At 44.7% G+C, this 22,500-nt stretch overlaps 1 protein-coding gene across 7 annotated transcripts in view; it reads left to right on the forward strand.

Annotated features, from left to right (window-relative positions):
- Positions 1 to 22,500, forward strand: part of Rora (RAR related orphan receptor A) — a 734,084-nt gene that overhangs the window by 624,286 nt on the left and 87,298 nt on the right. Inside the window, exon 1 of one of the 7 annotated variants that reach the window (XM_021171873.3) lies at positions 8,710 to 8,769. The exons of 3 other annotated variants lie outside the window; for them this stretch is intronic. In XM_021171873.3, the coding sequence (XP_021027532.1) occupies positions 8,766 to 8,769 (4 nt within the window). In that variant the 5' untranslated portion in view covers positions 8,710 to 8,765. Of the gene's footprint in view, positions 1 to 8,709; positions 8,770 to 10,187; positions 10,342 to 22,500 lie in introns of those variants that run through there. 3 more of the 7 variants (XM_085844760.1, XM_085844759.1, XM_021171872.3) reach the window with 3 other exon arrangements.

A 22,500-nucleotide genomic window follows, 5' to 3' on the forward strand; every position in this document is an offset into this window, starting at 1 on the left:
ACAATAGCATGAAGTATAAAATTACCATTTTCTACATTGTTGTATTTGGAGGTTTTTAAAAGTGCTGCTATTGGTGTTTGTAATTTTAATTTTCCTTAGGATTACATGCACCATTCTGTTATTTAGAGTTGTAGATCCCAAAATGGAAAAACAAAAACTCCCCTCAAGAGTTAATTTGTAGCAAGTGTTCCTTAAATATACAAATGGCAACATTGTTTCCAAACAAGGTAATTACAACTGTGTACAGAATGTTTCCTCATTAGTAGCAATTAAATAATTTACTAAATTATGCAATAATTCATGATGACACATGCTAACCCTGCACGATTACAGGAGCTGGTGATAGAAGAATTCCTTGCACTTGTGCCTAGATGGGATAAGAATAGTAATTTTTTGATTTGTGGACAAGTCAGATTATGACCATAAAATTGCTAAGTAGTACTGGATGCAAGGAAAACACATGATAAATTATTTGAGCATTGTGGCATAATGAATGACCACCATAGACTCCATATGTGGAGTTTGCCTAAACCCTGGTCTTATATCCTTGGACATGTCACTTCATTTCTCTGTTCCCTGCTTCCCTTATCACTAAAGGGAGCATTGGGGGAAGAAAAGAAAAAACAGAATGTAATTTGATGGAAGGAATCTTGAAAGAAAAATTCACTTCTGCTACACAGGAAATCCCAGGAAATGGTCAGCCAGCAGGAGGGGAAATGGCAGCAACAGGAGTGGAATTGAATCTTCATCCAAAGTCAGTTTGAAAGGCTATGGGGATTGCTCAGTCCTGACTTATAATCCCAGCTCCAGGGAGGGAGTTGGAAGCAGAAAGATCCTTTGAGCTCACTGGCCAGCCAGGCTTGCCAATTGTGAGCTTCAATTCCTTAAAAGACCCTGGCTCCAAAACCAAGGTGGAAAGCAATAGAACAAGACACCCAACACCATCAATCTCTAGCCTGCTTATACATACACATATGAGCATGTGTACACATACATACACACATATGCACATACATATGCACACATACATACGCACAGAGAGAGAAGGGGGGATTTCAATTCCATAAAATTATCTTAGTGGGGGTTAGGGGGTACACAAGATTGTGTTCATACATTGGATACCACTCTCTGTGGTGACTAGATAGCCTAATCTAATTATATTCCTCTTATATAGGAACGATTTTTAATTCAAGAGGAGGGCAGTGATTATCTTTTAATACGAATTAAACATAGTTAGAAGAAGAACATTTTTATTAAGACAAAAATACCCACTGGATTCTGTCCTGGCTCTAGTGCCCAGGGCACACGTGCAATGCCCTGAACTTAGGCATAAATACTTGATGGGCTTCTGCGAATGAAAAGAGACTGCAGGTAGAACCCGTGTGGTAGGAGTCCCAGGCTGTAAGCAGGGGGCTCATATATGAGCATCCAAACTACTATTGACATGCGGCACGACTGTCTGAAATGTCAATAGATACAAAATAAGGATTTCATAATGCAGAATAATTGATTACCCTGCTTGACTGAACGGGAACATATTTTCTCTATGAGAGCAAAATAATGACAACATTTGCTCCTGGAAACTTCCTCACTTCGGGACTTGAATTTCCCAGCAGAGCCCATGTGACTCTGTGGTCTCGATTGCCATGCATGACGAAAATAGGGAAAACTGTCTGAAATTGCTTATCTTTTCTCCATTATTTTGTATTTATATACGATCGTAGCTTTTTAAAAATAAGATACAGCCTTTCTACTAAGCGTGTATATTAATAGAACTGTCTGTTACAATTTTCAGAGCTGAAATGGGTGAGATACAAAAATCAAGTAACATTCAATTTATCTTATTCATCCTCAAATGCTCTGCTGAGCTTTAGTGAAATAACACTGCTTTCTATTTTACTCTTCCTCTGTGTGCTGTGATGCTGCGCTCATTGGCTCTCTGGTGTTTTACTAAGTATAATTTAGCTTTATGACTACCAAACCAAGCATTAATCTTTGCAATAAGAGTATAAAACGGGCAAGGTAAGAAGACATCTGTTTCCTTGAGCATGGTTTATTTCTTATGCCCGGATTCCCCACCCCACAAAAAAAAAAAAAACTCTGAATAGATTCAGTTTGATTTTTAATTTTTGTTTGTCTTGGTTTTTAATAGGGTCTCATGTGGCCCAGGTTGATCTTGAACTCACAGTATAGCCAAGAACAGTGTGGAATTCCAGATTCTCCAGGTTCCACCTCCTGAGTGCTAGGATTACAGTGTATTTCTCCATATCCAGCTGTGTGTCTGTAGTATGAAGAATTCGATTTGGGGCCTATGAAGGAAAGGCAAATGATGGAGCTCTGGGCCCACCTTTTAGATGTTCTCTCCTCTCTGACAGTGTGTAGTTAGTTCATGCTGCTGTAAATCATCAGCACTGCATGATCCCCTGCCTTTTCTGTCTACCTTTCTCAGCACTGTGGAGCCCCTGCCTTTTCTGTATACCTTTCTCAGCATTGTGGAGCCCCTGCCTTTTCTGTTTACCACTCTCAGCATTGTGGAGCCCTTGCCTTTTCTGTCTACCCTCTCAGCATTGTGGAGCCCTTGAGTTCCTATTTCTACAAAGATTTGAGCTAGATTACAAGGTCTAACATAGATGGAACCTTCTTCAGGAAGCCCTCCTTAAAAAATTGGCTCGGTATGCATTAACCTCTCTTGTTTTTGTTTTTCCTTAGACATTATTCTATTTGTTTGTATTTTAGTGGATCTCTGTGTGTGCCCGATTGGCTGTATGTGTCTCATGTGCATGCAGTTCCCTCAGAGGCCAGAGGAGGGCATTGACTCTCTCAGACCTGGAGATATGGGTAGTTATGAACCACCCACCCACTGTGTGTGAGTTGGGAAAAGAACCAGAGAACTGGACAAGAGCAACAAGTCCTCTTAACCACTCAGCCATCTTTCCGGCTTCTGTCTCTCTCATTCTTGACTAGCATGGCCCTTGAGCTCCTGAACACTTGGAATAAGGGTGGTGACACAGCATCACATTCATCCACATCTGAATTCCTGCTGGACCATAAACTCCTTAAAAGCCTTCATAAAATCCAGATCTTTTTCCTTCCCTCTCCATGGCCTAGCATAGACCTGCAAAGAGTTTTTTTTTTTTGTTTTTTTTTTTTGTTTTTTTTTTTTTTTACTCATTACCCATTATGTGGGAGTGTGCTCTCTCACAGAAAAAGAAATATGAAATTCTTGCCTGACCACAGTCCTCTTAGGTCAAGCAGTAGCTAATTCTAAGTAATCTTTGTGTCCCCCCCCCCCCGACTACCTACATAGCACTTTGTGTGTGTGTGTGTGTGCGTGCATGTTTGTGGGCGTAGGTGTACGTACACATGTGACTATGTCCATGTGAAATCCAGAAGGTGAAGTAGTGTGCCTTCCTCCATCGTCCCCCATTTTGTTTTTCGGAGGTAAAGTCTTGCACTGACCCTGGAGCTTGCCAACTTAGCTAAACTGGCTAGCCTACAAGCTCCTGTTTCTGCCTCCATGGTACTAGAGCTACACGTTGCTGCACCCTGCTTTTTACATGGATGCTGGGAATCTGAACTCAGGCCCTCATGCTTGCATGGCGAGTACTGTACCCCTCAGCCCCAATAAATATTCATTTTACATACAACACGGCTTCAACCTTGCCAATCCCCTCTCAACAGATCCGTGCTGAGGATCAGTGTTTTGAGTTAACATGGGCTCCGTATTTGTGAAAATACAGGAATTCGCCCTTTTCGGTGGTACTTCCTAGGCCTCTGGCTGCATCAAGATGAAGTTAAAGGTCTCCTTCCCAACCACCAGCTGTCTGAAACTCAATGATGTAGATGATGACCTCAGACTTGATACTTTTTATTGGAAGTACATAACCACAGATGTAGCTGCTGATGCTGGGTAAAGATTGAGAGCTTGTGTGGTCTTCTCAGTGGCAGGGCAAACAAGGTTTTCCCATGAAGTAAGGTGTCTTGACCCATGGCGGAGTGGGCCTGCTGTTGAGTAAGGAGAATTCTTGTCACAGACCAAGGAAAACTGGAAAGAGGAAGCACAACTTCAGGGTGCATTGTGGGTGCCAGACTGAGTGTTCCCAACTGGTTATGGTCAAAAAAAAAAAAAAAAAAAAAAAGGAAAGAAAATGAAGAGAAGGAGAAGGAAGAAGAGGAGAAGTATATTGTCATACTGATAATGTCCACCAATATGTTGTCAGAAAGTCCTTTAGCAAAGAAGGTAAGAAGCCTGGGACAAATGCACCCAAGATTCAGTTTTCTGTTACTCCACCCATCCCATAACACAGATATCAATGCTTTGATCTGAAGAAGCAATGCACTAAGAAACATCAGGAGGAGGCTGCTGAATATGCTAATATTTTTAGCCAAGAGAATAAAGGAAGCCAAAGAAAAATGCCAGGAACAGATTGCCAAGAGACATGGGCTGGCCCCACTGAGAGCCCACACTTCTAAGAGTCCAGTCAGATGTATGTCTTTAAGAGTAACAAATACAGGAATTAGTAGAATGGAGGCTGATGGTTCTGTGCTAAGTGCTGTGGCGCTAACCTTTCTTTATACTATTTAAGTTAATCTGCCTCGTGACCCTGTAGGACTCTACTGTCCTTCCCTCACATGTGATGAAAGAAAGGTTTGCTCAAGATCACTCAACCAGAGAGTGGGATGAAGGCTGGTTTTGAGCCCAGCTTCTCCATTGGATGCCAAAGCCAGTTCTGCCATAAGACGGAGTTGAGGAAGTGAAGCAGGCTGCTCAGGGAAGTGAATAGAAAAAGTGCAACACAGAGAAAAGGATGGCAGTGATCTGGAAACATGAATGGCTGTGATGCTAAAGCCCTCTGATATCTATGTCTCTCCCTCAGTCCATGGGGCACAGACGTGGGTTCTGGGAGATGAAGTAACTTTTCAGAAGTTATCAGAGAAAGAGACTAGGGATGCATGCAACTCGAGGTCCCAGAATTCTTAGTTCTTTGTTTATTTGTAGTCCCTTTATTAGAGAGAGAGGCAGAGAGAGAGAAAGAGACAGACAGAGACAGACATATAGAGACAGAGAGAGACTATATGTGATAATAAAATAAATGAGGACTCCTTAAAGGAAGGAAGGGAAATATCCAGAGAGCAGTGGGAATGATGGACAATTGAGAATGAAGTACAAAGGCCTGTGTGTGCAAACTTCACAACAAAATTCATTATACTCTATGAAAGAAAGACAAATATTTCATGCGTGGCCTATTCTACCAGCTTTAGAGATGCAGTGAAGACACCCTGAGGAACCTCATGGAATGCAGGACTTCTTGTCTCCAGCTTGCTTCTCTTTGCTTGCCACCTTAGCATGTGTGTGAGTGGTGAAGCACCTGCTGCCTACGTAGTCTGTGGAGGCTGGTCATCTGTGCCTGCCAGTGAACTTCAACCTTTTCCTCATTGTAATGGTTACAAAACACAGGCCAAATCTCTGAATTTCCTAATAGCCATATGAAATATTTGGCTCCAGAAATCCCAAAGTCCATAAAGCATGGCCTGGCTCCAGCCAAACCACCCACCTCAATGATCTATTCCACTAAAAGGCACAGGTGTGGTCCATAACCCCCATCCACCGATAGTGGCCAAGGCCACCCAGATACTGGACTCCTGCAGAAAATGTCAGCCTCATACAAGGAAATGACTGACTCCTGTAGGGTTTTAGAGCAAAGATCATCTCATTGGTAAACGTCTTGAGACTAAAGCAATCACGTTGTTTTCTTTTGGTTCTGGAATACAATTCTAGGCATAAAATAGATGCTCAATAATTGTGGTCAACAGAAGTAAGTATGTGTGTGTGTGTGTGTGTGTGTGTGTGAAACTAAAGGCATTGTTTGACACCAAAATACCGTTTGTTTCATCAGATTTGGTGGTCAGAATATTTGCATACACTCATGCATATTTAAATACCACTCTACTTTGGTCTTAAAATAGTGAGCAAGACAGACAAGCCATATTAAAATGTTCACCCCCCTCCCCTTAACATTAATAAACAAGATAAATCAATGATTCCCTCTCTTATCTTTGATTCTGGATCTCTCCAGTATTATTCATAAAATGTTATTTTGTGAGACCTGGAGTCTTCTAGATTTACAATTTAGCAAGACCATGATCTACGAAAGGGAGCAGATGCCTTTTCTGCAGCTTCCCTCTGTGTAGTCTTGCTGGCCCTGTTGGTCTTTCAGAAGACAAAGACTGAGCTGAAACAAGGTTGTAGCCTGTTTCACTTTTGGGTGACCTCTTCCCTGTTCAGTTAGAAAGAAATTAATTGAATTATCAAGCTGTAGAAGAGACAGGGACGAGGGAAAGAAGAACCAAAATGCTCCTCTTCACATGTATCCCCAAATATTGAAATCATCTTGTTTTGGGATCTTGAGGAGTTAGGACAAATGCCTCCACCCACTAGTATGCTACCCCCCACCCCCAAAGCCTTGAATTCATGCTTGGGTGTGATGGTGTGATATACCATATGATCAGGTCTCTGTGTGGTACAAATCTAAATCTCAAAAAAGCTAAGAATCATTTTTTAATGAAAATTAATCCTTGATGATTTCATTGGGGTATGTGACCCGTTCTGACTGCTCTTCCCCTACCCCCTCTCATCTCCTTCCTTCCCCCATCTAGCCACCTTCCCTTCCTTTCCCACTCATCTTCCACATTCCTGTATTTTTCTCTCATTTGTGAAGACAATTGTTCCCCCTCCACCAGAGTAATGGGTAGGCTCTTCTGAGTTCTCTCACACCATGACTGACTGTTGAAAAGCCCTGTCTTGAATGGGCCCCTTGCAAGCAATTGCAGCTGCTACTAGTTCATGTTAATGTTGACTGGTGTCAAGAGAATGGAACTTCACCACACTTTTCCACATCTTACTTCCTTTCCACACTCTTTCCACAGTGTTTCTTGAGCCTTAGAGGCTGTAATAGGAATGGTTTGTTTAGGGCTAAATCCTGTACTTTGCTGTCTGAGCATCTTGGGCAGCCATGTGTCTCTAGATTCATGAACTGGCTCTGTGGCGTGAAGCCCAAGTCATTTTCTTGACCTCTGGAAGAAAGATCGACACCAACTTCCTGGCCATACTCTAGTATGGACCCCTGCAGAAGTGCACCAGGCTCTGCCCAGGGATGTTCTGGGAAAAATCTGGTCTCTACAATGTGTCTCTACTTTCTACTAAGTGTCAGATCTGGTGTGATAAAGCCAATGGGACCCCATATGAGTCTGTGGCCATCTATAAACTCATTTTGACCCCTTTGCTGAGATTAGCCAACACAATAATGTTTGAGAACTCATATGTAACATTCTCCCATTTACAGGAAAGAATTCCTATCCAATGGCATTTCCTTCTTGGAAGCAATATTCTTTTCTTATTCTTCAGAATGCATGTTTAAAAGGATGCAAAGAGGGGCTGGAGAGATGGCTCAGAGGTTAGGAGCACTGATTGCTCTTCCAGAGGTCCTGAGTTCAATTCCCAGCAACCACATGGTGGCTCACAACCATCTGTAATGACATCTGATGCCCTCTTCTGGTGTCTCTAAAGAGAATAACAGTGTACTCATATAAAATAAATAAATCTTTAAAAAAAAAAGGATGCAAAGAATATATTTCTTAAAACTATTTCCCCCATGTTAGGTGCTCCATTGCATTTATTCAATAAAATCCAATTATTCCTATATATAATGTCTCAACATTATACTGTGTCTCTATATGAGGATGTTTTAATTTAGTGTGTGAAATTTTTTTACAGGAATGTATTTGAAGCTCCAATTTGATTTTCTTGAAGGAAGATATGTGGCCTTTCATTCCTGGCTGGTTTGTTTGGTCAAAGACTAAGTCCATGGGCAATTTATCCTATCATCTATTATAAAATAAACACTCTCATTTTTATTTTCAAAAGTTTCATAAAAGCTGTTCCTATGAAGTACAGTTATCTCCCCTAGGTTAAAAGCTGATGATGTGTAATAGAGGCATGTATTACAAATAGCATCTAGCCACCCAGGAAGGTTATGACTTAACATCTGAATTCTGCTGCTCATTAGCTGTAGGACGTGAGAGCAGTGCCTTTCCAAAGGGCAAGGTCAGGATTACATTATCCTGGCAATGTCTTTGCTGAATAAATGTGTAAATATTTCAAATAAGTATGATGAGATGCTATTTCTATTGAGGACTTCTCTACAGGAGGAAAGATCATCCTCTTTGTAATTGTGGGAGTCCGTGTCACGGCGCATGCCATTCCTCCTTACCGATTTCATTTGAAATGGCCTGGAAATAACCGATTACTTTAGATGTAAGACTATTTACCTTGGAGTCAGAAGTCTGGCGGGCAGGCTGGAGCTAATGGATTTGGTTGTTTTCAAAGCATTCTTATCTACAGCAAGATACTGTTTTAAAGTGAATCCTCAGCTTGTCTATCAAGAGGCACTTGCACTGGGCAGAACACATGAACATGTGCTCTGTGGTTGTATTCTCCTCCTTTAACAATACAAAGAAGGAGAGAAAAAAAATGCACCCAGAACCCACGGGTGGGCTATTTTGGTGGCACTCTTCTTTTTACATTACTAACACAAGGGAAACCCAGAACCAAATTTGAAGAATGGGGTGTTGCCTCATTGGGAGATGGAGTTGCATCATGGGAACATGGTGTGATTTAATTTCATAATTGTAAACATTACAGTGGGTATGGCTGATTTCCTCTGTAACCCTTGTCCACTTCACTATGGCTGGACAGCAGAGTTAACATGGGTAGGTCCTGGCTTCGGATTCTTTTCTTGTCTCTTCTTATTTTTTTTGTGGTTGTATTTCAAAAAATTCTAAAGAAAAAAAACCTACTTGGGGATGAATGTGTCTGAAATCAAACATTTTTGTAAGGCCATAGCTTAACTAAAAGACAATGAAGTTTTCTGACCATTCCAATCCTAGCACTGTGTAAATGTTTGGAAAACAATTTTTTTTTTCCTTGAAATGGGGTTGGGAGGGAGAATGAACAGATCTGAATCTTTGTTATAGGGCTAGATGTCTGCATGTGTTCTAAATTACGGCCACAATACAGGGTCAAGGCTAGCTTGGTTATATGGAAAGAGAAATATTAGAATCCTTCCTGTTTGATCATCAGAGGGTGGGGGCTGTCTCAGAGCTGCACTAGGTAAGCAAGCTTGGCTTAGTAGATTTTTCCCCCTTTTATGCGCAATACTGTAGGCATAGTTGCCAACGTTTTAAGTAAAGCGGACGCCTGGTAAGTAGTCTTGAAATTCAGCATAAAGAGATTCATCTGGGGACAAAAATAAAACCATGATTTACGTAAATGCAGTAAAAAGTTTCAAACATTGGAGGGAATTAAATCTCGGTTGTAAGGTGAACGGTATGGCTACCCAGGTGTTGTTTGTTGTTTCTTCTGTTTAAAATGCCACGTCTTATCTTTGAGGTTAGAAAACTAGCGCCCTTTCCACTTGGAGATGGGTTTTCTGGAGAGAGTTCTAGATAGGATGAGCCTGGGGACCAGTGGCTCAAATTGTCTGGCACCTGGAGCTCATTTAGCAGGCAGACATGGTTTTCTAGTCTTACACATACAGGCTGTCTTGAATGCGGGATGCTGCGGGAGTACGCAGCCCGGAACCACGACCTTGGATGCTGTGAGCTGGGTGAGTCCTGAAAGTCTTAAGTGGGGGCTTGCTCCGTCCAAAAACTGGTGTCGGTTCCGGGCCTGGGGGCTGGGATGCCCTGGGACAAGAGGGAGACTGTAGCTTCCTCAGACCGAAAGCTTCTTTGGGGTTAACCATCCAGTGTTTTTGTCACTGAGAAGGGTTCCGGGACTGAGCTGAAAGAGGCATCGGGGTGCTTAGCTGAAGTGCGCGGGGGGGGGGGGGTAGCGGGAGGGCTTGTGGAAAGTGGTCAGAGGCAAGGCAGAGAGCTTCCGGGCCGCCACAGGTGATCGGTTAGTAAAGAGGTGGCAAGGGACTTCGGTGCGGGCCCCTGGGAGCGCAGGGGGGCAGCACTGTGTCGAGGTGGGCCGTTCCCGGTCACCTGCCCGCGGGGGCGGAGCGCGGCGCCCAGGCGCACCCGCCTCCCGCCTCTTGCTCCCGCCCCGGGAGGAAGCGGAGGGGCGCGGTGTAAACAGAGCGGCGGCCGTGATGTCAGCCGGTCACATGGAGCCTCTTATGGCTCGGGATGGCTCTCGGCGGGCGGGCAGCTGCGGCAGCTGCTGCTGTGGCTCGGGCGGCGGCGGCAAGAGGGGGCTCCGGGGTCGGACGGTCGGCTCTCCCTGCGCTCTCCGCACCGCGGCGTAAAGGATGTATTTTGTGATCGCAGCGATGAAAGGTGAGCTCCGGGTGGCCCGCGGGGACTCGGGTGGACTGACGGCTCCGGGGGGCGGGGAGGAGGGCGCGCAGGGGGAGGGGTGGGCGCGCCTGCCGGAGCTCACGTACAGCTTGGGGGCAGCCACTGGAACCCAATGGGGTCTCCGGGGCCACCGCAGCGTAGCCACTGGAGCCCGGAGGAGGGTTCGGCCTGCCTCGGGTCGGTGGAGCTAGACTCACGGGCCCGATCGCCCCTCCGGCGTCTTCTTAACTGCTGTCACTCGTCTGGGTGCGCCTGACACCCAGCGGGGCTCCCCAAAGAAAGTTTGCCGAGAGTCGCAGCGCTTGGAACGCTCAGGGAGGATCTGGCAACTGGGAGGAAGCTGGGGACATCCACACTGGGTCCCCAGGGCCCGCACCCCGGGACAACTCTGGCCTATGTGCAGGGGGGGAGGGGGGGAGGAGCGGCAGCCAGGCCGAGCCCTGCATGCGAACGCTAGTGGTGTCATCCCCAGGACTGGTTAGCGTTCCAGGCCTGCCGTCCGAGCTTCGTACGGCCACCCCACCCTCTGGAGCTCCAGTGGCCAGCGGGTTAGGGAAGTGTGGTAACTCAGCGCTGCGTCCCTCGGACGCCGCCACTTCAGAAAGCGCGCGGGCCGGAGTCAGCCCCGCGCCCCGAAGGTGCCAAGACGCCCTCCGCCGCTGCCCCAGTCGCAGCGCGCTCAGGCTAGACACTTAGGTTTGTGCATGGATGTAGACAGAAGACAGGATCAGCCCACAGGATTGGAGAGGAGAAGCCGAGGTTAGACCGCGGCGAGGGCCTATGGGCACAGGTTAGCCGCGGCTAAGCCTCCGCACCGAGGGCCTCCTCCCTGGACTGGGGAAGTAAGCTGGGGGAAGTGATAAGGAGGAAAGTGGTTTGCAGGGACGGCTGGCTTCAGGTGTCCCAAGGTGAGGCGGGAAGAAGCCAAGGCAAGTCAGGGAAGTTTGTGATGGAGACAAAGTTTGGAGGTGCGCAGGAAGTTGCTTGTGCCGCAGGGAGAAACCGAGACAGGCGCTTCGACCTTTGCAGATGGCCCTAGAAAGACTCAGCCCTGTAGCTCTCTGCGCGATCGTGCGCCTGCTGGGTCCTCTCGGCGGATAATCTGCCCAAGCAGTGTGCAGGCCCGGTCGCCCGGCCTGGGGATTTAAAGCTCCATCTGTCTGTGGCACAGCGGCCGCTCCTCTCAGGGGCAACAATTGTGAGCACCCTGAAGGTCTTGCGGAGGTTTTGCCCGCTAGCGCGGCGGCCAGGTGCTCGTTAAACGTTTGCTAGGTTTAGGATTATTTTGTTGTTGCAATCCAGGATGTAGGACACCCGTACCGTATCTGCGCCGGCTTTACTTTCAGATCATTGTGTTTTTTCACTAGAGATTGGGTGGCATCTTTTATTAATTATTAACAGGTCGAAGCATTCAGGACGCTGAGATGAGCTGGCTGCATTCGATGAAATCTTTCTGTAGGATGCGCCCACGGCAAATTTAGTGCCTTTCCCCTTGCACTTGCGGGAAGTGAGGTTGAATCACTTTTATAATATGTGACTGGTATAACACAAGAGGGAAGAGCTTCCCGTGGTCTTAAGTGTGTGAAAGTATTGGGGAAGGAAAGGTGTTGAGGTTTCTTATTATGTAAAAGAAATCGGTTTCTCCTCCCCAAAAGAGAATCTTGGTAATTCTTCTTCTCATTAAACCTGTTAAGTGAAAACTGACTGCAGAATCCGCGAAGCCAGTTGTATTTCGTCCCCTCACCTCCTTAAATTTAAAAACTAGAATTTGCTGTTTGGGAAGGGCCGGTGATGGTCCTCATCCATACTGTGTACCATTGTGTTGAATGGGAGAAAAGTGAGAAGCTGAGAGAGGCTTCTTTTTAATTGCCCTTTCCTCCTACTGAACAGTAAACCTCTCAAACATTAAGGAACTGTCCTTTGATGGTGTTATTTGAGGCTGATCTTTTTTAGTAAGTTGGCTTTTGGCTTTTGTAGGTTTAGTACCAAGTGAAGTTTTAATCAAACTCGCCATGTGATAAAAACCGGAGGTCATCCCCTCTCCCCTAACATCCCCCCCCCCACACACACACACACAGGAGACTTGGGAGCTTCCTATGGCTGCTGTAAAATAAGATTCCTAGATTGGTAGTAATGTCACTGAGAAAGGGAAAGAAATGTCTAGAAGTCCTTGCAGTGCAGTTTTCTTTAAAACCCAAGCTTAGAGGTATGTGTGTGTGTGTCGGGGGTGGGGGGTGGGGGTGAGAAATAGAATATTTCAGTCCCAGCATCTTACGTCTTTTGTCTTAATAGGATTGTCTTGCTTTGGTGCAAAATTTAGAAAAATAGTTTGTGGGAAAGCAAGGAATGCTGTAAATGTTTCCATATCAGATTTAAGGGAGGGGAAAAAAAAACTGGCCTGGAATCGTATTAAATACTTCCCTGCTGCCTCTTGGTTTTAATAGTTAAATTGGTTCCATATGCAAGAGTTTACATAATTAGATTCTTCGTGCAAAACAGAAAGGTTCTTCTTCATAGTATAGCTTTCTGGTGCGTAGATGCCTGTGAACAGAGGAGGAGAGGAGAAGCCACTATAAAAAGAGAGACATCCTCTTTGTTGCCCGATTTAATGATTTTTTTTAAACATCATTAAATCAGGCCTTTTTGAACTCACCAAAGAAGAAAATCCTTTCTCTGTGTCAGTTGTCAAATTGGTTTAGGCTTAAAGTGGTTCGATGCTTAGGAAGTGATAACCTTGAGTTCGAGCAACGCTTCCCTTACCCTTCAGTGTGTTGTGTTTGCTTGCTTGCTTCACAGCAGATCCCCACTACCATTTAGGTTGTTCCTTGGGCACAGGGAAAGAGTAGGGATGATGTTTATTCTTGAGGCAAGGGGCACTTGGTCTGGTCATCACATGGGCCAAGTGCTGCTAGCTGGTAGCTGAGTGTTAAAAACCTTGAAGCTGGAGCAGTTGGTATTGTATGGCTCTGCAGCCTCTGTTTGTGTAAAGGGACTTGGAAGGAGGAAAGCTCAGGTGGGAGCCTCCATCCTGTCCTGGATCTTTCCTCCAGGTTGTCACACAGATGCCAAGGCACCTGGAGCCTTTGGAAATCCTCTGTGTCTTGGACTTTGGTGTCACATCTAATTTCAACAGTCTGGACGAATTTGCCTTTTGTTTTTAACCGTGTGAAACTTGGATTCAATTCCTAGTCTCATTTTAAACATCCTTCCTGCGGTATCCCTTACCAGGCAGGGATCTGTGTCCCATTTAGGGGACCTGTGATGGATCGGACTGGTAGAAATTGAGGACTGAATGTTGAAAATCGAAAACTCAAATGGCTGCCAGTGTGGAGCCAAGTGTGTGTGTGTGTGTGTGTGTGTGTGTGTGTGTGTGTGTAAGGGCACTTGCTGCCCAGTCTGAGGACCTGAGTTCTGTCCCTGGAACCACAGAGTAGAAGGAAAGAACTGACTTCCACAGGTTGGCCTCTGACCTCCCGATGTGTGCCACGGCATGCACATGTTCACATGCATAAAGACATAATAAAAAAAAACATTAAAGATAATTAAAGACAGAAGAACTGAATGTGGATGGATGTAAAGAGAGCCCTGCTGGTCTGCAGGGTGGTTTTTAGGTGAAGTTTTCATAGGCAGCCTCTCCATGCTGTTTTTTTCAATTGTGTCATAATACGCTTCTCTCGGGTGTTTTGCCGTCAACCAAGCTGAGCACTCTGATGTAAACATTAGCCAGGTAGAAAACATATCTCAGTCAACGTATACTCTGTAATTTAAGTCCTGACTTTTCCTTGTGTTCAGTAGCCATATCTGTAAATAGATTCATAGTTCTCGAGACCCCTTTCTCCCGTTTTCCCTGCCAGCCATGGAGATCAGAATACCAATGGGCAAGGTCAGCAAACAGATCATTGCCAAACCTCTGAGAGAGCAGCCGTCAGCTTTGTAACTTACTCTGTGGCTCCTAAGAAGATTATATTTAGAAAGGACCATTTATTTGGGCAAAAGTGAACTTTATGGATGGATGGGTAGGTGGACGGATGCATGGATGAATGAGTCTTCCTAAAAATTTCACCATCAATAAAGTTCCTTTACGGAATTTGTTGTCTGAGAATACTTAGTAATGACGGTGTTTGTGCAGGCCTGGGTGTAGCTTGGTTGATGGAGTGTTAGATTCATATGTTCATCTCCTCTTTCCTTAGCACCAAAAGAAATGTCAAAGATGGATTTTTTTTTTGTTCTCTACATACTCACAATGTTTATTGCAGACAAATCAAAGCTGCTTGAGTCTGTATGTTTCACATCTGATCATTCAAAGCCATGACCTTTAGACACATTACGCTATCAGCTACACTTACTTTATATTTTTCTGATTTAAAGTAAATTTTTAAACATTCACCTGTCACATCCAGTATGAACTGATGTTTGATAATGTTTCCAGGTCCTTTGAGGAATGACAGGCAGAACTATGCCCCCATCTAGCCACTCCCCAAGAATCCTTCCCATTTGTTCTGGCCTTTGGACTGGAGGACAGAGCGGTTCAGTGCCTGAGCTCTGTGTAACCATCCTGTGGGGATGACAGGACAGGATAGGCTTTCCCCATAAGCTGTCAGAATGCTACGCCTAGAGAAGAGGTCTAAATAAGAGCTCATATCAGCTGATGAGCAATATGGGGTCGGGGGAAAGGCACTTGAAATATTTTGTTTCTAGATTTTCTATTTTAAGTGAAACATTAGCCCCTGTCGGGTTTTGAGATAGGATAACTTAACCCTCTGCTCTCATGGCTGTACAACGAGAGGCCAAGTTGACTCTGGATGGTACTTTTCTCGGTTTCTGCTTTTATCTGAGGTTGACTAGACTTTTCCCAAGCCAATAGGGGCAGGGTATCAATCTGTGTGCACTTCATGGCTCACGCATATGCCTGTTTGTGGCATCCGATGGGCCCATGCATTTGAGTTGAAGAAGATGAAGCTACACAGCTCTTGTGCCATAGCTAATTTCTTTCGGCGGACACCCCATAGAGCCTGGACCAGGCATCTGAGTCCCACCATCTCCCTGTCACCCCACGAAGGAAGCTATAAAAATGCCCTGTACGTAACTTTGCCTCTAGTTAGCGTAAATGATAAGTCTGCCGTTTATATGGGGGGAAAAATAGATTCAATTATGTAATGCTTTGCTGAGCCTAATATCTTTAAATTACTCTTTAATAAAATCAATTTGGTACAAATGGGGTTATTCTTATTTGCTTCTCATAGCTCTTCATGATTTTCATTAAGCCTGCTTGGTATTAAGATCTGGGAGAGAACCAAGCTTGGCTTTCCTAAATAGCATAGAACAGCCTCATGAAGAGCAGCTGGCCTTTGCCCAGACTCATCATGATCACAGAATCCAGTCAAATACTTGTCTGCCTGTCCCGTTTATCTTTAGGCAAAGAAGGAAGTTTACATGTGTGTCTTTTTATTTTAGTACATTCCGTGTTGTCGAATGCTGGTCAGCGTGGTTGTGTTGCTAGGTAAGGGGCATCCGTGCATAGTGCTGAGAAGCTCGGTGTCTCTCACATCAGCAGAAATAGAAGGTTTTTTGAAGAGGTGCAGAAGCTCACTTCTTGCTGGGTTGGCATTTAACCTCTCCGAGTACCGGATGGAGGTGTGCTGTTATTTCAGAGGCTCGGGAAGAAATGAAACTTTAAGTCACTCAGATTCTATGTCCCATCAGCAAGTGGGTGCTCTCCACAATATTCCTGTGACTCGAATGTCCTGTAATGCTTGAAACCCCTCCTGTGATTGGCGAGTTCACTACTTCCAGAGGTAGCTTATTCCATGTTGAATCAGAAAGACCATCCCATATCAAGCAGTCATGTCTGCTTAGTTCTCGTAATCCTCTGGTTCTGAGCCCACCTTCCCATGCTGTAGGGGAAACGTGATCCTTCCAACTGAAGATTGCTATTTGAAAAGACACACACATACATGCTCGCGCGCACACACACACACACACACACACCCCTCCCTACCCATGAGCTCTGATGTCCCTCTGCCTCCCATCTCACTCAGGTTCACCATTCAGCCACCTCACAATCTTGGTCAATTTCTTCCTCAAATGAAAAACACACTTCAGTTTGTCTGGAAACATTTGACATTTTGATGCAAAAAGTGAGGTCCAGCTGCCTAATATGATATGGCTGACTCGATTAACAAAACAAAACAAAACAAAACAACTTTGTTTCAAACATATTAAGGTACATAAAGAAGGCTCTATAACTCGTCTGGGGATCAATCCTAGTGGTAATCGTTGTAATTTGTGGAAGTGGGGTCTTAAGAGTTTATGGGTACTTTATTTGACTTATATTGATTATTTAAACTGCCCAGGAAAAAATTAAAGTCACAAAAATAATTATAGGACCATTACAAGCTCTTATAAGTTTTGTTTTTTGTTTTTTTTTTCCCCCCACAAAGCAGTATCACAGCTGAGATGAGGCTGCCCTCTAGTGGATACTTGCTCATGACAGGCAAAAGCCATGCCAGGGCCAATGAAATTCCCATCAGGCTAGTGGAAAAGGTCAAAGGTGGTGAATATTTTCTCGACGGCTGTGGGGCATTCTTCACCAGTTTCAAAAGTGTAATTCATTATCTTGTGCAGTTATCAGAAATGACTTATTAGATAACGAATCTCTAATGTTTTCTTGGAAGGAAGGAAAGGTCATTTTTAAGAAACAAGTTCTATTAAAGCTTGTTCGTAGCACCCTGTTGTCTGTACTAAACCTGAGTGGCATTTGGTTCACGAGCAGTTAAACCTGTATCAAAATCCTTGTTTTGTCTATTCTCCATCCTTGATTTTTTTCTTAAAAAAAAAAAGCCAGTGAAATCTAACATTTTTCATTTTCAAATCAAGGCGCCCCCCCACACACACACACAGAGGATATAAATAATTAGAACCACTGATAATCTTTTTGGCATCAGAAGAAACTGTTTAGCTCCTTGGTTTAGGAAGACTCGGATGATTTAATTCACCCAAACTTTCAGGTTGTCTCGAAAATAAAGGATATATGATAGAGGGTGATTGAGCTTGAGAGAGCTTACAGGTTAAACTACTGGAAACAGGCTAGGGTGTTGCTCACTTGGTAGAGGGCTTGCCTGACATTTAGAAGGCCCCGTGTTCAAGCTCCAGTCCTGCATAAAGCAGGCATGGCGGTGCACTCCAGTAATCCCAGCCCTCGCTCGTGAGGTAGGAGCAACTGAAGGTTATCCTAGGAAAGTTGACACAGACCAGCCTGCAAAACAAAAGACAGGGCTCAAAAGCAGACAGACAAATGAAAATAACAACACACATAAAGGCTCTCCCTATAGAGTCAGAGAAAAGAACTCATTTGAGTAATAGTTTTAGGCTCTTTAGTGAGCTTTGAATTCGGCTTTGCCTGATGTATCAACCATGAAACAATCTTACCTCTGTGGAGGAGCCAGAGGCACCTAAGTCCTGAAAAATACTGATTTTTCCCACTGAAATGCCTCTTGGGGATTGCAGGGGGACACACCACAGAGGTGTAAAAACAAGAGGCTTGAACTTTGGGACCCGTGCTGTAATAGCAGACAACCAAGATGAAAGATACCACTGGGATTTTAAAGGAGTATGATTCTGGCCTTGCCGATACTCGAAAGAAGCAACTGAACTTTTCATGAAAACAAGGCAAAAACAACAACAAAAAGGGGTTGGGGGGGCAGAGAAACTGCTGCTTTGGCCCTTTGATCTTAGAAATAAGGTCGTGGTTAAGAAGTGAGGACTTGTGGTTAGGTTGAGATCAGCTATTGAAGCAAGTTGTTTTGTTTTTTTTCCAAAGTGCACCACCCAGAAGTGTGATCCGCATGCTGTTTGAATTTCTTTTCTTTATATATATATATATTGTTTTGTCACGGATTGTTATCTTCATTTCTCACTTCTGATTTTTACAGAACACAGTGCAAACATAAATATTTCTTTCGGACGATGCTTGAGCGTTTCCTGTATGCTAGACCATTCTGGTGCCACCTGTATGCTGTGATAGTCAGATTCAAGCTCTTCCTGTCAATCAGGTGTCTCGGGTGGTGAATCAGCATTTTTTTTTTTTTAAAGTACCAAGATGCTGGCAGCCACAGTAACCAGAGAGGGCTATGCTGAGGGTTTTGGGCTTGCGAGTTTGTAGTTTCTCAGAGGTACATACCATTGGAAAACCAAGACTCTTGACTTGGCGACACACAAAACTATCTGATCCCAGGAAACATTAATTGGTTAAGGCCCACTCTTATATCTATGTGTGAACATGGTTTGATTTCAAGTAATCAAAGAGTTAACAATAAAATATCTTCTCAAGTGATCCTAGGACTGGTTCCTGAACCTGGAGTAAAGCTCCTGACTGGAGTCTGTAACAGGCAGATTACTGAGTCCCACCTAGAGATGGCATGGTGGAGTCAGTGTTGGGTGGGGCCCCGAGGGCGGATTTAATCAGCATCCTGGGTGTTTCTGATGCAGGCGGGCATCCTTGGGCCTCAATTTGTTACACCCTTGTGTTCTAAGCTGTCAGCTTTGGGGTGGGCGGTGGGCTGCTCTACTCCCTCAGTGGTTCCTAGAGACCATCAATCCTCGCCATCCCATGGAAGGCATTTATCTTGGGTAGAGTTCTGTTTCTGGTGATCTGGGCCAAAGCCAATGAGTCAGTGTTCGCAAAAGTTCTTTTGATGGTCGTGAGGGTTAGATCAGTTTGGAAAGCCCTGTTCTGGCCTCCTAACTAAGGTCTAAAGCAAAGCTCCAACAGTGAATGATCTTAGGGTAAACACAAGCTTCCTCGGGGTCCCCTGAAGAGAAATAGAGATGGGAACCCAAAGTGAGGGATTTCTGTCATCACTTCAGTAACAGCCACACTTGGAATAGTTTTCTGTGGGAGGAAGTGGGTGGAATGTTACCCCCAGATCTCTTAACCCCACGTGACCTAAACAGGAGAGGGTTCTGAGGGAGTCTAGGTAGTCCAATAAGGACGCTTGTGATAATGGCAAAGCTCTGTACTCCTTTTCCTGAATGACACTGTCTGGAGTTCTGGCCTCTGTTTGCAACATTGACTCGGTGAGTTCCAGACCTGTGTGTGGGAACTGAATCTCTCAGAGCAGGTGGGGGAGTTGGCCCCAGAGTCCAGCCAACTCTAATGGAAACAGCAATGTCTTTCCTGTGTTGCCTTTTCTATCTTTCTTTTTTTTTTTTAATTTAATTTTATTTTTTTCAGCAACAAAGTAAAGATTCCCTACCCCTAAGCTCTTCCTCGGCACTTCCTATGAACAAAAGGGCCTTTCTCAGGCCTAAGCATCCTCCCAGTGTGTCTGCAGTGGCCAAGCTGGGGGAGTGGGGTTAATGACCAGACACCCTACCTCCTACTCCAAATGACCAGACACCCTGTCTCTGATTCCAATAACCAGACACCCTGCCTTTTGTGTAGAGTGAGTTTTCATCTGGAAACGCCAGTAAAGTTGGACTCGGAGTGGTGTGGAGGCAGACAACACTCCAACTGACTCTGGCCCTGGGAGGTGTTTGTGCAATATACCCCATTGCTTGGGGCAGCTTCAATGCTGTGGGCTGCTCAGACAGTGGTGACCATGACATATGTAGTCTGTGTCCTTGGTGAGTGTATGCTGTGGTGGGTAATGTTTGAGTAAACATGCCAGCTGCCTTCATATAGGTAACTCCAGCAGCACAACCAGTCTGACAGAAGTAGGACGGCGCGGTGGATGAGCAAAAGAGCGCTCAGTCACAGGCTTTCCCCAACCTTTGCTAAACGCCCTGCAACAGGCCTAGAAAGGGTCTCAGAGGCTATCTGGTCTCTCAGCACCCAGTATTGTCAGTATATTAGACAGGATGGAACTTTCAAGGTGTACAGGCTCTTAGGGATTAGAGAGCTGGAGCTTTTAAAAGTTCGCACTGCTCTTACAGAGGACCTGAGTTTTATTCCCAATGCTCATGTCAGGCCAATCACCCCAATCCAACACGCTCTACTGGCCTCCTGTACTCATGTGTACATACCCCACACACACACCCACATACGCACACACTTACACACAGACACATACTTAAAAGTCAAAATTTTAAACAATATACGTGTATTTGTGTGTGCGTGTTCTATTTGAGATTCCGGTGATCTTGGTCTGATGGCCTTGGTGGATCGCATGTGCTGGTAAATTGTAAGCTGCATAGATGATTCTGATTGAGAAATCGCTTAAGTTCAACACCTTTATTTGATGCATGAGTCATCTGGCCCCCAGTTGCCACACGGTGTTGAGGAGTGGAAAGCCCCAGCCTGCGTGTGGAGGGAAACAGATGAAGGCATGGGTTCTAGTCCGGATCTGTTGCATGGTAACTGGCAGGTTTTCTTCGCTTGCGTTCTTACCCTGTTTGTAAAATTAGAAGGTTGTGATTGACAGCTGCCAAGGTCTTTTCCAGAGTTCATGTTTCTATAAGAAAAAAAATGTTTCCGTTACAGTTGAAAGGTGGGTGGGGGGTCTCTCGTTCAAGATGTAGGAAAGGCACACAGAAGCCTGCTGACTTCTTTATTCCCTGTCCCCAGCTATAATTGCTTAAGATACTTCAGTCAGCTAACCAGCTCCTTTTGGAAGTGAAAATTCTAAGGTAGAAAGAGGTAATTACTAATGCCAGCTATTTAAATACATTTTAAAACAAGAAGGCTTTCATTAATATTAACAAATATGCCCAGACTTAGTTCTGGCAAATTACAGCCCTGCTTTATCAAGTTCTAGCCCAAAGCCTTTCCCATTTTTGATGGTTGAGTTGAAACCTAGGAGTGGGGAATTAACTGAAAAATGAAAACCACCAAACAGCCTTAACCACTGTATTCCACAGTGATTGTATTCCCAACTGCACACTAAAGCCCCAGATCCTAAGAGATGTAGTATCTCCCGATGTGTTCCCAGTGATTAGCAGGCAGAAATGGTGGGCCTCCTGGGCCACCTGCTTAAAAAAACAAACAAACAAAACAAAACAACAACAACAAACAGAACCAGAGGAAACATGGAGATCTGTCCCTACTTCATCTGAGGCCAGAAATCCAAAAGAACTTGAGTTTTATTACAATGTTGATCGGAAGGAGAAGGGTCTGTTAGACACCAGTTTCCTATGATGTAAGTGAGGGTTGGGGTGAGGGGATGATATTTGACATTTCCAGAAGTGATTAAACAAAGTTTAGAAAGAAAATCTGATGGGAGTCAGCATATGAAATTAGAGTTGTACCTTCTACAGCTCCTTTAAAGACTGCCTGTTTCTGGTTGGGTAGAAATTGAAGGGGGAAAGCCAGGCTTCTATTCCAGCAGAATCGTCTAACAGAAGTTTCCTGTTTCCACCACTGCAGAGAAACAAAGTTGTTACAATGAGTTAAGATGGTTCAAACTTTTGGCAACCTCTCAGCAGGCCCCTGCTGCTGCCGCCAACTCCTTTACACTTTCTGTGTCGTTTCAAATGGTTGCTTAGGAGAAATACTGACCAATACTGACTGCTAAAATGGCTCAGAGAGTTCTCGGGATGTTTTTATTTGCTAGAAATTTGTTTTGCAGTTAAGCTTCTCTTGTTGAGGGAGTTTGGTTACCAGCCATCTGAGGATGCCTCGCCTCGGGGTGTTTACAGAAAACGTGGGTGCTGCAATTATATTGGAGCACAGCCCTCCCCCACCACAGATAGCACAGTAATCAGCAGGAATGGGAAAACATGTATTTAAGGATTTGATGCTTGTAAAAAAGGGGCTGTAAAGGAACATGGTTGTTCAGATGTGAGAAGTGACTGGCGGCTCTCCTTGTAGGCATGCTAGTAACAATAAAGTCTCCAAGTTCAACATCAAAGTCATCACAGTTTACTCCACCAGTGACTTGCACATCAAAGGGGAGCTTAAGACAAAGGGAGGAATGCCTTACCTCATGGCCAGATCCTTTGGGGGAGTGGGGGGGATGGCTTGCAGTTCCTCACTTCCTAAGGCAGGGCAAATGAGAACCGATTTCCCTCCTACCACTTGCCATTTACTTAGGAAAGATTCATCACAGGAGAGATCGGATCCTCTTCCTTCAGGCAGCAAACTCGGTACCAAGGTGGGCATCTCAAACTTTACCTAATATGCCACATGGAATTCCCCACCAA

This window comes from Mus caroli, unplaced genomic scaffold, assembly GCF_978045245.1.
Source record: "Mus caroli unplaced genomic scaffold, Mus_caroli_1 scaffold_11, whole genome shotgun sequence".
NCBI lineage: Eukaryota > Metazoa > Chordata > Mammalia > Rodentia > Muridae > Mus > Mus caroli.